General features: G+C 47.7%; 1 protein-coding gene across 1 annotated transcript in view; it reads right to left on the bottom strand.

The window, feature by feature from the left end:
* Nucleotides 1-586: 586 nt before the first annotated feature.
* Nucleotides 587-12,213, bottom strand: part of LOC128117364 (protein THEMIS3-like) — a 40,294-nt gene continuing 28,667 nt past the window's right edge. The window contains exons 3-4 of the mRNA XM_052749270.1: nucleotides 6,404-6,877; nucleotides 587-1,690 (exon numbers count right to left, since the gene is read on the bottom strand). Coding sequence (XP_052605230.1) covers nucleotides 672-1,690; nucleotides 6,404-6,877 — 1,493 coding nt within the window. The 3' untranslated portion in view covers nucleotides 587-671. The remainder of the gene's footprint in view (nucleotides 1,691-6,403; nucleotides 6,878-12,213) is intronic.

Below are 12,213 nucleotides of genomic sequence, written 5' to 3'. Positions count from 1 at the left end.
TAAGGAGAGTCGTGTTTGGCGACAAACACGTGTTTCTGCCGAATAAACAGAATCTCACTTTAACTGAAAGAAGAGTACTGTGGCCACACCACAATATCAGAACCTTGCACATCGAGGGAAAAGCCTGTCACCCAGACAGCTGCGATGGTTTGAGTAGGTGTCCCACAAAGGCTCATGTGTGAGAGGCTTAGTCTCCAGTTCACGATGCTGTTGGGAGAGGGTAGAACTGTTAGGAGGAGGCTCCTTGAAGGGAGTTAGGTTACTGGGGGCACGCAGGAAGCCTTTCTGCTTCCCACCTCTCATGAGATGGGCAGCTTCGATCCACTACATATTCTCACTGTGGTGTGCTGCCATGCCATAGGCCCAAGGGCAGCGGGGCCAAGTAACCACAGACTAAGATCTCTGAAACTGTGAGCCCACATGAACCTTCTTTCCTCCTCGTGAACTGATTATCTCGGGTATTTTGTCACAGTAACAGAATGCTAACACAACTTACAGCAAATGTACAAGAGAGATGGAAATAACACGTAGTGGTAACACCCCTGATTTCCTCTGAGCCCCCACATCTGGGGCTGCTTTCCAGTTCCAGTCAACCCCAAATACTCGATTCCTGAGTGTGCGGATGCTGCATCCTGGAAACAAAGCAAGGGCTAATAGTCACATTTTCTGTTTTAAGACAAACTTCTGGGCTTTGGAAGGGGTGGCGGTGGACAAGGAATAACCAAGCGATTGCTAAAGCCCAGAGACTCTTCCTCAGTGATCTCCTGGATGCTCTGGAGAGACGTGCATCTCTCTTTGCCGACATCAGCTATCCACGAACGTTCCTCTACCACCAGTACTTCACAGCTTGACCTCTCAATTGGAATTTCAAATGTGGTTTCTGGCCGGTCCCTGTATATGTCTTCTGAATCCATGTCCTTCAGGGAAGCTTCATCTTTGGCTATGAGGCACCGTTCAACGATGACATTTTCAATCCTCAGTTCCTCAGTTCCATACAGAGGGTCTCTAGCCATGGAAAGATCTGGGCTGACCACTCTGACGTGGCATGGCAGTTTTGTGACTTGGCACAGCTCCTGCAGGGTCCCTGGTCCAGCATCATCGAACAGCTCCAGGAAGTCTCCTTCTGCGAACAAGGGTAGTTTGACGTGGGCCTTGGTGGCAATGTTCAGGCACTTGAGGACCTCCACCCTGTGCAGCTCTCTGTCAATCTCCACAGACACCACGCTCTTCTTTAGAGCCAGGAAGCACTCATTGGCTGTGAAAGATGCCAAAGGCCCCAGGCAGGAGGTGTAGTCCCTGGAGGACCGGAAGCAGAGCTGTCTATGTTGCATGGCTGCAGCAACATCAGAAACAGCACAAAAGTAGCCACCCCTCCTAAGTACCAGGCCCTGATAGGTATACGGGACGAGAAAGCACCTCCCTTTCTGTCCTTGAGAAATCTCTGTGGCGAGGAACTTTTTCACTTCTTCAGTCCTGAGGATGGTTAAGAGCTGCCCACACTTCAGAGGCTTCGTGAACGCCTTGTTCTCCGACAGGACCACACTCATTATTTTAATTCTCACTGGAAATCTGTTTGTCTCCATACCGTAGATTTGTCTCATTGTCGTCAGTGTGAGGGGCTGACAGTCCAAGCGGGTTATCTCGGTAATATGGATGTCCAAGTCGGAGGGGATGCTGACCTGGTTCTCACCTGGGAAAGTCAAAAGGCAAACAGCATGAGGCTTTCGAGAAAGGAGTGAGTTTGGAAGGAAGCTCAGGTCATGGATTCATAAATTTGTTCATGGGTCTACACTTTATAATCCTCTCCTATTGGCTGTAACATTTTACCTAAGATAGTCACATAATATGTTAAACTGACTGGTGGCAGGACAGTTCAAGCTTTCTTTCTTTCTTTCTTTTTGCTTTTTGTTTTTTTGAGACAGGGTTTCCCTGTGTAGCCCTGGCTGTCCTGGAACTCACTCTGTAGCCCAGGCTGGCCTCAAACTCACAGAGAGCCACCTACTTCTGCCTCCCGAGTGCTGGGATTAAAGGCATGTGCCACCACCACCTGGCCGGCTCAAGCCTTCTTTTGCTGTGTGATCCGTCAGTGTAAAAATGCAACAGTGCAATTGTGTTCTCTATCAAGGACATGAGGGGCCCGGCTAGAAAGCACGGGCAAAGCTGAGTGTGTCGTGGCTTATTGTGTTACTTCCATATCCACAGTCCTCATCAAGACCCCAGGCAGCCACGGAAGCTCTTGCTGTCCTCGTCTGTGGTTAAGACTTGGATGAGACTTCTGACAGCTCTTGGGAGAATCAAGTGGCTTCGAAGATAGGTCATCTGAGAAAACTTTAATACAAGATTGAAAAAACAAATCTCTGGATAGAGTGTGGGAGAGAGTCCCAGAAACCAGTTACCCTCCCCTGTGCAATTAGCAGAACCAGCGCAATCTGGTTGGGGCACTGGGCAGCAATGGCGTTGGGAGTCCCTCCTCCTTGCTCACTTTCCTGAGTTCTCCGAGAACTTCCATTTCTTCGTTGACCATCATGTGAAGGATGGAACCATCTTCACTGGTCAGCCCCAGGCTCTGGGCTGGATGAAGAGGGGCCTTGAAGGTTAGAACAAAACGATGCCCCCTAGAGTGGGATGGGGGAATGGGATTTGCTTGGAGCCAGATAGGAAGGTGCAGACATATGTATTTCTACATCACTGTATTTCAGAAGGATGAGTAGGAGTCTATCAGAGTGTGATTGTGGCCTTGAACTCAGCATCCTCCTGCCTCAGTCTCCCGAGTGCTGGGAGCACAGGCTTGCAGAGATTTCTTTTGCTTAAATTAAACAAAAATATTTTATTTTTATGTATGTGTATGATTGTTTGGCTGCATGTATGGATGTGCCCCGAATGTGGAGGCCAGAAAATGGCATCGAAACTGCCGGAACTAGAGTCACAGACAGTTGCACTCCATCACATGGGTGCTGGGTACTGAACCCAGGTCTTCTGCAAGAGCGACAAGTGCTCTTAACTGCTGAGCCATCTCTTCAGTCCCCTTGCTTAGATTACCTTTAAAGATGGAAACAACAGCACATGGCTGCTAAGGTGGTAGTTTTAGGAGGATCTCTGTGTGGTCTTTTAAACTTCAGAAGTCCCAAGTGGGAGATGGCCTTGAGCAGGCAATGAAGAGATCGAACATGTGCACAGCACAAGGAGCGAGCAGCTGCCTCCAGTTTCTGATCCCTCCCTCTTAGGTTTCCCTCAAAAATTAAAATGTGAAAATGACCAGAAGGTTTGACTATGTGTATCCTCTTCATCACCTCTGAGCTATCTTGCTGGCCTGCCAATAATAGTTTTTGAAGATGAAATAGGTTTACTGTTTTTATTCTAAAGTGAGTAAGTGACTGTGTTTTCAATTTCCCAGTTAATTTCTAATATAGTCGCTTTGGTTAGAAAAAAGACATATTTACTTTTGTTCACATTTGTGTGCATGTGTGCATACATTTTATATAGTATATATATATATATATATGTCCTGTCTGTGTGTGGACCCACAGAAGCCAGGCCTTGGGTTCCTTGGCATCTGAAGTTACAGGCGAGTGACTTGAAGTGGTTGCTGGGAATGAAACTCAGTTTCTCTGGAAGAGCAGCAAGTGCTCTGAACCACTGATCCATCTCTCTCAGCATCACTATTGATAAGTTCAGCTCAAATAAACTGATGTCTGCCTGACTCCTGGCCACGGTTACAGCCTGTGTCACAGAACTTTGTTGTCGTCCTCTGTCACCCAGGGAATAAGGGAATGCTGGTCTCACCATGGTGCTGAAAACACAAACCAAAAACCAATTCCAGAGTCTAGATTTGTTGTTCAGGGATCTTTACCAGCCTGACCAGGTCTTCTCTGATGGCAATACCAAGTTAGGTCACTTTAAAAGCTGTCTTAAGAGCCTGGCCTTAATCTTTGTCAAACTTAGTCCTTCTGGGACTAAGCCCACCGTTAAGTGTGTTGGGCCATGGTCTGGTCCATAGTCATTGTCACCTAGATATCTCAGTGGGCGACGCTGATAGCCCAGGATTTAAGGGCTTGTTCAAGTGCAATGTACATTGACCTGTCAGTGACATTAACCAAAATTTTATTAAAAATTAAAAAAATATGTATTTTATATGCATGGTTGCTTTGCCTACACAATGTCTGTGCATCACACACATGTCTGGTGCCTGCAGAGGCCAGAAAAGGGTGCTGGACCCCCTTAACTGGAGTTGCAGATGGTTGTGAGCTGCCACCTGGGTGCCGGGAATCAAACCTGGGTCCTCTAGAAGAGTATCAAGTGCTTCTAACTGCTGAGCCATGTCCCCAGCCCCACAAAGAATGCTTTTGTGAGGCAGAATCTTACTGTTTCCCAGGCTATTTGCAAACTCCTGGTCTCAAGCGACCCTTTGTCTATGACTTTGTCTATATCCCAAGCAGCTGGGCTGACAGGAACACACCACTACAATGGGTGGAGTCACAAATTTTAAGGGTGTTTCAATTTCTTTGTCTCTTTGAAATCAGTTCCACCTTATCTCCTTTTATTTAAAAAATTTAAATCAATGCCCCACATGTGTGCAATGCCCACAGAAGCCTGAAGAGGGAGCCAGATCTCTCGGAACTGGAGTTACAGACAGCTGTGAGCTGCCATGTGGGTGCTGGGGATTGAACCCAGGTCCGTTGGATGAGCACCCAGGGCTCTCAACCTCTGAGTCATTTTTCTAAGCCCTCCCCACCCTTTCAGTGCTAGGGACTGGACCCAGGACTTCATACATGCTAAGCAGAGGATCTAGCACTGAACCGCAGCCTCAGCCCTACCTCGTGTTTTTAGCAATAAACACTGTTCATTCATCTTAGGAGAAGCCGTATGCTATACTTCTCAGAAGCCAGAGGGAGACAAAGGGAAGAATGGCCCAGCAAGAATGCACTAGGAAGAGGCCTGGATTTTAGGTGATTCAAGTCAGTCAGGGAGATGCTTCCGGAGTCAGCCACACAACCGCGCACGGGTGAGAGAGCCAGTCCTCACCCCGAGGTCCCCTTGGGACCGCTAGAACAACCACTTCCCATCACCCTCACGGCTCTTCTCGTGATTACTTAAAAGACCAAGCAGATAGAGAACAAAAAATGGACACGGAGCTGTGGAGACATCACGGAGGGAGTGAGGGCTGGGGGAGAAAGCTACGGTCAGTCTAAATACAGCCAATAAACAAGGTTGTAGCACAAATCAAAGCGAAGTTTCTATTGGAAACCCGGCAATGGAAACTACGAGCACTCGAGTCCTGCCATGGAGCTAAATGAGTCTTTTACAAGCATTGCCCACTTAAAGGGATCTTCCAGCCAGCGGCACTTTAAGGCTGTTGTAAATTCCTGTTTAATATAATGCAGCATTTCTTTCCTGCAAAGGACAATAAAGTGAGAGAGTCTGTGAGACGATAGGAAAGTGCGCTGGAGTCTGGCTTTCCCATGGACTATAAACAAAAGCATAAAATTAATGGGTGGTGAGGGACTAGCTTTTATGATAACATGGAAGAAAATACATCAATAATAAATTCACTCAAAGGAGAGACTTCTTTTTTTTCGTAAATCTTCTCACAGTCCATCTGGCTGTCACCGTGGTATGGATATTTATTAAGGGAATCAAATTAAAGCATCCTAAGTCTACTTTAGGAAATGTGCTTAAATGTATATGATGATAAGAATATAATAATGGGTGATGGGATGGAGTGGGTGTGTAACTAATCGGATAAGTCACCTCTGGGGGGACTGTGTCTTCAGCATCTAATAGTCCTGCATAAATCAAGACATGAAGCCAATGAGGTAGGACGTGGCCACTTTCTGAAAATGGAAGCTTGGCATCTGTTCCTGGGGTTCCTTAACCCACCCACCAATCTACACATCTGTGGACCTTGGCAAGTTCCCTGCCCAGCCTAGAGCTGCTACTGTTTACCCCAGCACAAGTTCTTGAAGCAAACACTCTTCCATGCCTGTAGGGGAAAGCGTCCTTGCTTTTCTTGCTTTGACACGAATGTTTGGTTATGATCTGAGTCTGTCCTGTGAGAGTTTCTGTTTGGAAATCTGGAGAGGTGATATTAGACACGGTGGGATCAGGATAGTTCTAGTAGCACCCTGGTTAGTGCCCAAGAGAGGGCTGTAGACTGGTAATACTGCCTCCTTGTCGAGTCTTCTTGTCCTGCCATGTGACCTTTCTCTCTTGCAAAAACCCTGCCATGATGCCAACTGCCATCAAGTCCCTACCAGAGCTGGTGCCATGCTATTTGGGCTTTCAGTCTCTTAAAGCTAGGAGCTATAAAACCTCATTTCTTTATAACTGTCCCAACCTCAAGTTTTCTTGTTCTAGCAACAGAAAACAGACCAATGCGTGCTCCAAACTATTTCACCTTACTCACCTGGCAGATGTGCCGTGACTGAGAAATAGGGGTGCAAAACTAGATGGCCACTAAAGCGTTCTGGAACCAGGGGGTTGAGAAGCCTCAGGCGATGTTCTGCCTCCATCCTAACCCTGCGCTTCCTCCCTGCAAGCAGCTTCCACCGCACGATGGTGTCCATGGAGTAGAGCTGGTCATCCTGGCATTCCTGGAAGTGGCCCCTGCAGTCCATGGGCAGGAGCATTCTCAGAGGAGGGTCCTTGTTCAGCATCTCACATCGCAGCAGCCTCCTCCCCTGACTCTCTTCAAAGCCAATTAAGGACAGTGTTTCTCCTTCCCTAAGCTTCGTGGGCAAGTCACCTGTGGAGATGGGGACTAAGTTCTGGAAGTGGGGAGGACTTCTGTGGGTCATGGGACTCGGGGAAAGTCGGACAGAACGGACTAAGTCAGCCACAGTTTCAAATGGAACTGGATCTGCAATCAGCTGGAAGTTTCCTGCAGAGAAAATAACAGAAAAGAATGTTCAGGGTCTATCATGCACAGGAATAGTGAGACTTTGACTCCAAACCCCACACCATTTGGAAGTACAGTGATGGTTATTATCATTGTTTATTACAGCTCTCTCACCAGCTGGATTCCAAGGACGCAAAGGACCTTCCTCAGAACCGGCCCTTCCCCATCCTACCGCCTCTGTTGCAAATCAGCAACTAGCGCCTCTCCCCTTCGAGAAGGCTGCCACGCCTCCCATCTCTCCCCTTCCCAAAGACCACCGCACAACCTCCAGCTGCCATTCCTGTGCTCAGGACCCCCTGGTATCTTCTTGTCGTCACTCAGACCACACCTGTCCCTAGCTCTTTGTTCCCTGCAGCCTGCCTCCCACCACTGTCCCCAATACAGACGCACCTGGCAGTTACTCCCGAACACGCACACTTCTCCTCACCCGACAATCAGAGCTTTCTGGACTTCCTGCGGTTCATCTCAATTTCTGTTTAGCGTATATCAATGAGACTTTCTGGAATCACAGTTTGGGAACTCAGCACCCCTCTCTGTCCCTGCCCGGTCTGAAGACTGCAGCGGTGGCTGCCTTTGCAGAGAAGCAGAGTAATGTCAGATTGCATGGCCATATGCCTCAGGATGGATCCCACAGGCACGGTAGCCTGGATCAAGTTCCCCTTCTCTCTCTCTCTCTGAGTGAGTCTCCTTGTGTAGCCCAGGCTGGCCTCAAACCTACGGAAATCTGCCTGCCTCTGTCTCCCAAGAGACATGTGACATTACACTAGCCTGAGGTTCCCTTCTTTTTTTTTTTTTTTTGGTTTTTCGAGACAGGGTTTCTCTGTGTAGCTTTGCGCCTTTCCTGGGACTCACTTGGTAGCCCAGGCTGGCCTCGAACTCACAGAGATCTGCCTGGCTCTGCCTCCCGAGTGCTGGGATTAAAGGCGTGCGCCACCACCGCCCGGCTGAGGTTCCCTTCTTAAGGCCACATTCATGACCGTTTTTGTATCTTGCTGTTTTCTGAAAGATTAGTCATGAGTACTCTTTATTATTTTTTTTTGTATTTTTTTTTTTTTGTGTGTGTTTTTCCAGACAGGGTTTCTCTGTGTCGTTTTGGTGCCTGTCCTGGATCTCGCTCTGTAGAGCAGGCTGGCCTCGAACTCACAGAGATCTGCCTGCCTCTGCCTCCTGAGTGCTGGGATTAAAGGTGTGTACCACCACCGCCCAGTTTGTGTGCTGTTCTTGTCCCAATGTGTGCACACAAAAACCTTCTTCCTGTCTATAAAGTTACCATCCCCCAATGTCAAGATCCTGTCAAATTTTTTTTTCTATTAGAAATTTCCATGGGTCAAAAAGTCTTTATCTTATAAGAGTATAATGTTTTCATTTATAATAAAAACTCCTCATCCAATGAGAAACATTCTAGCATATTTAATGGAGAATGATGCCACCAAAGGAAACCAGGCACATGCTCAGTCACGTGCTCACAGTGGTTAGGGCATGTTCTGTGTGTCCATGTGGATTCACTGCGCACAGCAATCCCCCGTGTTAATGACCCATCAGTCAAGAGTAGTCCATTCCCCTGGTCATGGAGACTGATTCAGAGATGGGCACTCGACCCAAAGAGACCTTATCAGCATTCACTGAGACTTGGACAACACAGCAAGATAAGTTCTGTAACAACACCTCATGGCCTACCCACCCCAGACACTCCCGCACACAAAGGAAGTTACACACAATGCGCAGGAATGGGGCCAATAGGTAAAGGGAAGTCCAAAACAAAGCCAAGATACTCAGAGAACGAGAGACAGGGAGTAGTTCCACTGTCCACACTGTTATAAACTGGGCGGTTCATAAACACAGTACACCAGACTCTATTTCTGTTGTCAAGGGTTGAGAAGTCTTAAATCCCGGTGCCAACAGACCTACTGTCTAATGAGAGACTGCTTCCTGGTTCATAGGTGGTCATCTTTTCCTGATAACTTCACATGAAAGGCCAGGGTACTCTCGCAGCCTCTTTTATAAGGAAACAAATTACTATCATCAGGACTGCGGCTAAACACCTCTTAAAGGCACCACCTCCCATTAGGGTGAGGGCTGGGATTTCAGCATATACAGTGGGGGTGGAGAATGAACATTCAGGTCACAGGAGAGACAGGAAAACAAAGAGGAAAGAAGAGACTCCAGTAATTGAGAGACAGCCTCTGGCTCTAGTTAAAACCACCCTTCTTCACCTCGGCATTTTGGCCACACGAACCAGTAATTTCCCCTTTCTATCTAAGCTGTTTTAAATTGCTTTTCTGTCACTTGGAACTGAAAAGATTTTTCTAATAAATATGCCTCTCAGCTCACTCGGGACACACAGCTCTGGGACCAGCAAGTGCTTGAATCTTAGTCTGTCTGACATGTTAGCCGCATCTCACAAACAGTCGTGGCAACAACTGACATTTAATCTGTACCAAGAAATGTGATGGAAACAACTGAATATTAGAGAAACTCATTATAGAGAAACCACTACAGTTCCCGTGATGGCATCAGGTAATTTTGTGTTCTTGATTTTCATAAATAGACTATTTTTCTTTGGTATTATTTATTTAGAGTCTCACTACATAGCCCTGGCTGTCCTGGAACTCACTCTGTGGACCAGGCTGACCTCAAAGTCACAGAGATCTGCCTGCCTCTGCCTCCCTGTACTGGGACTGAAGTGTGTACCACCGCACTGGGCTTCTCTGTTTTTGTTTTTGTTTTTTTAAAGCAAAACAGCAAAGCTTTTCGCACAAATGCTCAGGCAGTAGTGACAAAAAAAAAAGGACTAATAAATTGGACTTCAAAAAATATTAAACTGTTTTCTACATCAAAGAACTCTATCAAGAAAGTGAAGAGACAAGCTGGGTGGAGGGACATATGCCTTTAGTCGAAGCACTCTGGAGGCAGAGGCAGGCAAATCTCTGTGAGTTCGAGGCTAGCCTGGTCTACAGAGTGAGTTCCAAGACAGCCAGGGCTATGAAAAGAGACCCTGTCTTAAAAGAAAGAGAGAAGAGAGAGAGAGAGAGAGAGAGAGAGAGAGAGAGAGAGAGAGAGAGAGAGAGAGAGAGAGAGAGAGAGAAAGAGAAAACACAATCCATAGAATGGGTTGGAAATGTTGTCAAATCATGCAGAAAGGACACCCCTGACTCAACAGCAGAGCAACTACCTGATTAAAAAAGGTTTGAACACACAGTTCTCCAGTCGACAATAAGTACATAAAAACGTGGTCAACTAACTAGAGACAGCTGATTGGTAGTTGCCGAGGGCAACAGGAGGAGGGGCGAACAGTTGATGGGAGCAGAGAATCTCAGGCAGCTAGCAAAAATGTCCTAAAACTAGTTTATGCCAGTGATCACACAGTTGAGTGCTACACTGGAAATGAGTGAACCCTATTATACGCAAAACATGCTCCTGTAAAGCTGAAAAACAAAACAAACCAGGACGACCCTACTCTAGCAATGTTTCTGGAAATACTTCCGGGAAGAAACCAGCCACAGGGGAGCACATTCATCTGAGGAGGCAGGGAGTGGCAGAACCGCATAGCCTTGCTTGCATTTAAAATGCCCCTTTTCCTCCTCTACATGGCTGCTGGCTGTCTACATCCTGCTGAACACCCTTCAGCAAAGGCTGACTGAATGAACGTGGAAAATGGAGCGGCAGCAGTTTGCCTTCTATCATCTGAACGGCTCCGCCTGGGTCCCGGAAGCTGTTTACTTGACATCGCTCTCCTTGTTACCAGGAGCTATTCACCTCGCAAGTGGGAAATGTCTACCTGCAGAAAATGCAGCACCAGATTCTGTCCACTCCATTAAACTCAGGAGTTCCCATCCCAGAGTCATCCCAACCCTTCTCCATGGTGAGGAAGGAACAGGGATACTGCAGCCCAGGACACTGCCTGGCCCCAGACACTGAAGCCCCAGACACTGCCTGGCCCATCACCCGTCTCTCTTTTCATACCGTTAAGGCTTTTATTATTAAGAAGGGACACTGGAGTCAAGGAAATCATAGTAACATCTAAACTTTAGCCTTGAAAGGATCTCCTAAAAGCTCACCAGGCAGCAGAGAGCATTTATTAAGTACCTACTGAATGCCAGTCACCACCTCGGGTGGTCTTACGGTCTCTTTTAATCTCTGCCAGCCTGGTGGCAGGTGTTACGCCTCTCTGCCGCAGGTGGGGGAATGCAAGCCCCCTCCAAGGTTAAGCAGTGTTCCTGTCGTCTTGGGTCGCATAGCACAGACTGAGTTGATACCCAGCTTGGCCTTTGCGCAGTGCATTCTTTTTCCTTGATAGCACACTGGCAACTTGGTCAAGTATGTTACCGGGAGTCAGAACTCTTGGAAAACGAGGTGCCGAAGTTTGTGTCCATAAAGCAAGTGTCAGGTGACAAGATGTAAATAATGCTACCCTTCCCATGGTCCACTGCACGGTAAGCCTATGACTGGAGAGACAGACTGGAGAGACAGAGGCGGTCAAGGAGAAAGGCGGAGCCTGCAGTTGGCAGTCCAAGAGCAGGGTCACTCCTGAACAAGGAGAGCTTAGGAAGAGGTTGAGGGGGAGCCTCAGGTCTTGTCCCCGGGGTGAACAACTCAGAGGGCTCTAATTCACAGGAGATTGAGAAGGCCTGGCGGAGACAGTGAGGGCTCATGGCAGCCGCCCAAGCCAACAGTACCTCAGCCACTCCGGAGATGGCAGGCTTACCTCCTCCATTCCATTGGTCATTCCAGCAGCTCCACCATTATGTTGAGGCAGGAGGATGCTAGCTGTTACCATTCAAGTGATTCTGAAGATAAGTCAAATGACTCCTCCTGTCTTAGCTGGTAGAGGTGGCTGGGGACCCAGTCATTGACTTATGCTTGTGGCTGTGTCCCTAAGAATCCCCCAGACCATCCTCACTCACGCTTACTCAGAACTATAGTAGCACAATATGCAAGTTGTCTAAGGTAAGTAAACAAAAGCATCCTTGAGGCTAGTGTCCTGGATTCCTGTCATGGAAGCATGGATGGACACTGCCAGAGGTCCCTCAGAGCTGTGTGTGCAGCTGACTTCCCACCTGTGTGCAAAAAGCCTGGTCTCTGAACTTCCTGCAGTCAAGGCAGGACATGTTCATGAATCTTACATTATACAGATGTGGACGGAAGGCCCGAGTATGGAGATGTAAAGTTAATATCCTTGTTTCCAGTCCTGCCTGTCCAGCTTCCTGCTTCTGTGCTGGTGTGTACTCCTGTTCCAAGGCTGCTGGCCTTGCATGAGGTCCAGTCACTCCTAGCTGGCTGGTCATGTCCTGTGGGTGAGGACACTTTTTCAGTCCCTT

This window comes from Peromyscus californicus, unplaced genomic scaffold (genome assembly GCF_007827085.1).
Source record: "Peromyscus californicus insignis strain IS unplaced genomic scaffold, ASM782708v3 Scaffold_21__1_contigs__length_65335640, whole genome shotgun sequence".
In the NCBI taxonomy this organism is placed as follows: Eukaryota; Metazoa; Chordata; class Mammalia; order Rodentia; family Cricetidae; genus Peromyscus; species Peromyscus californicus.
Note: the sequence above shows the minus strand (reverse complement) of the source record. Positions and strands in the feature narration are given on the sequence as shown.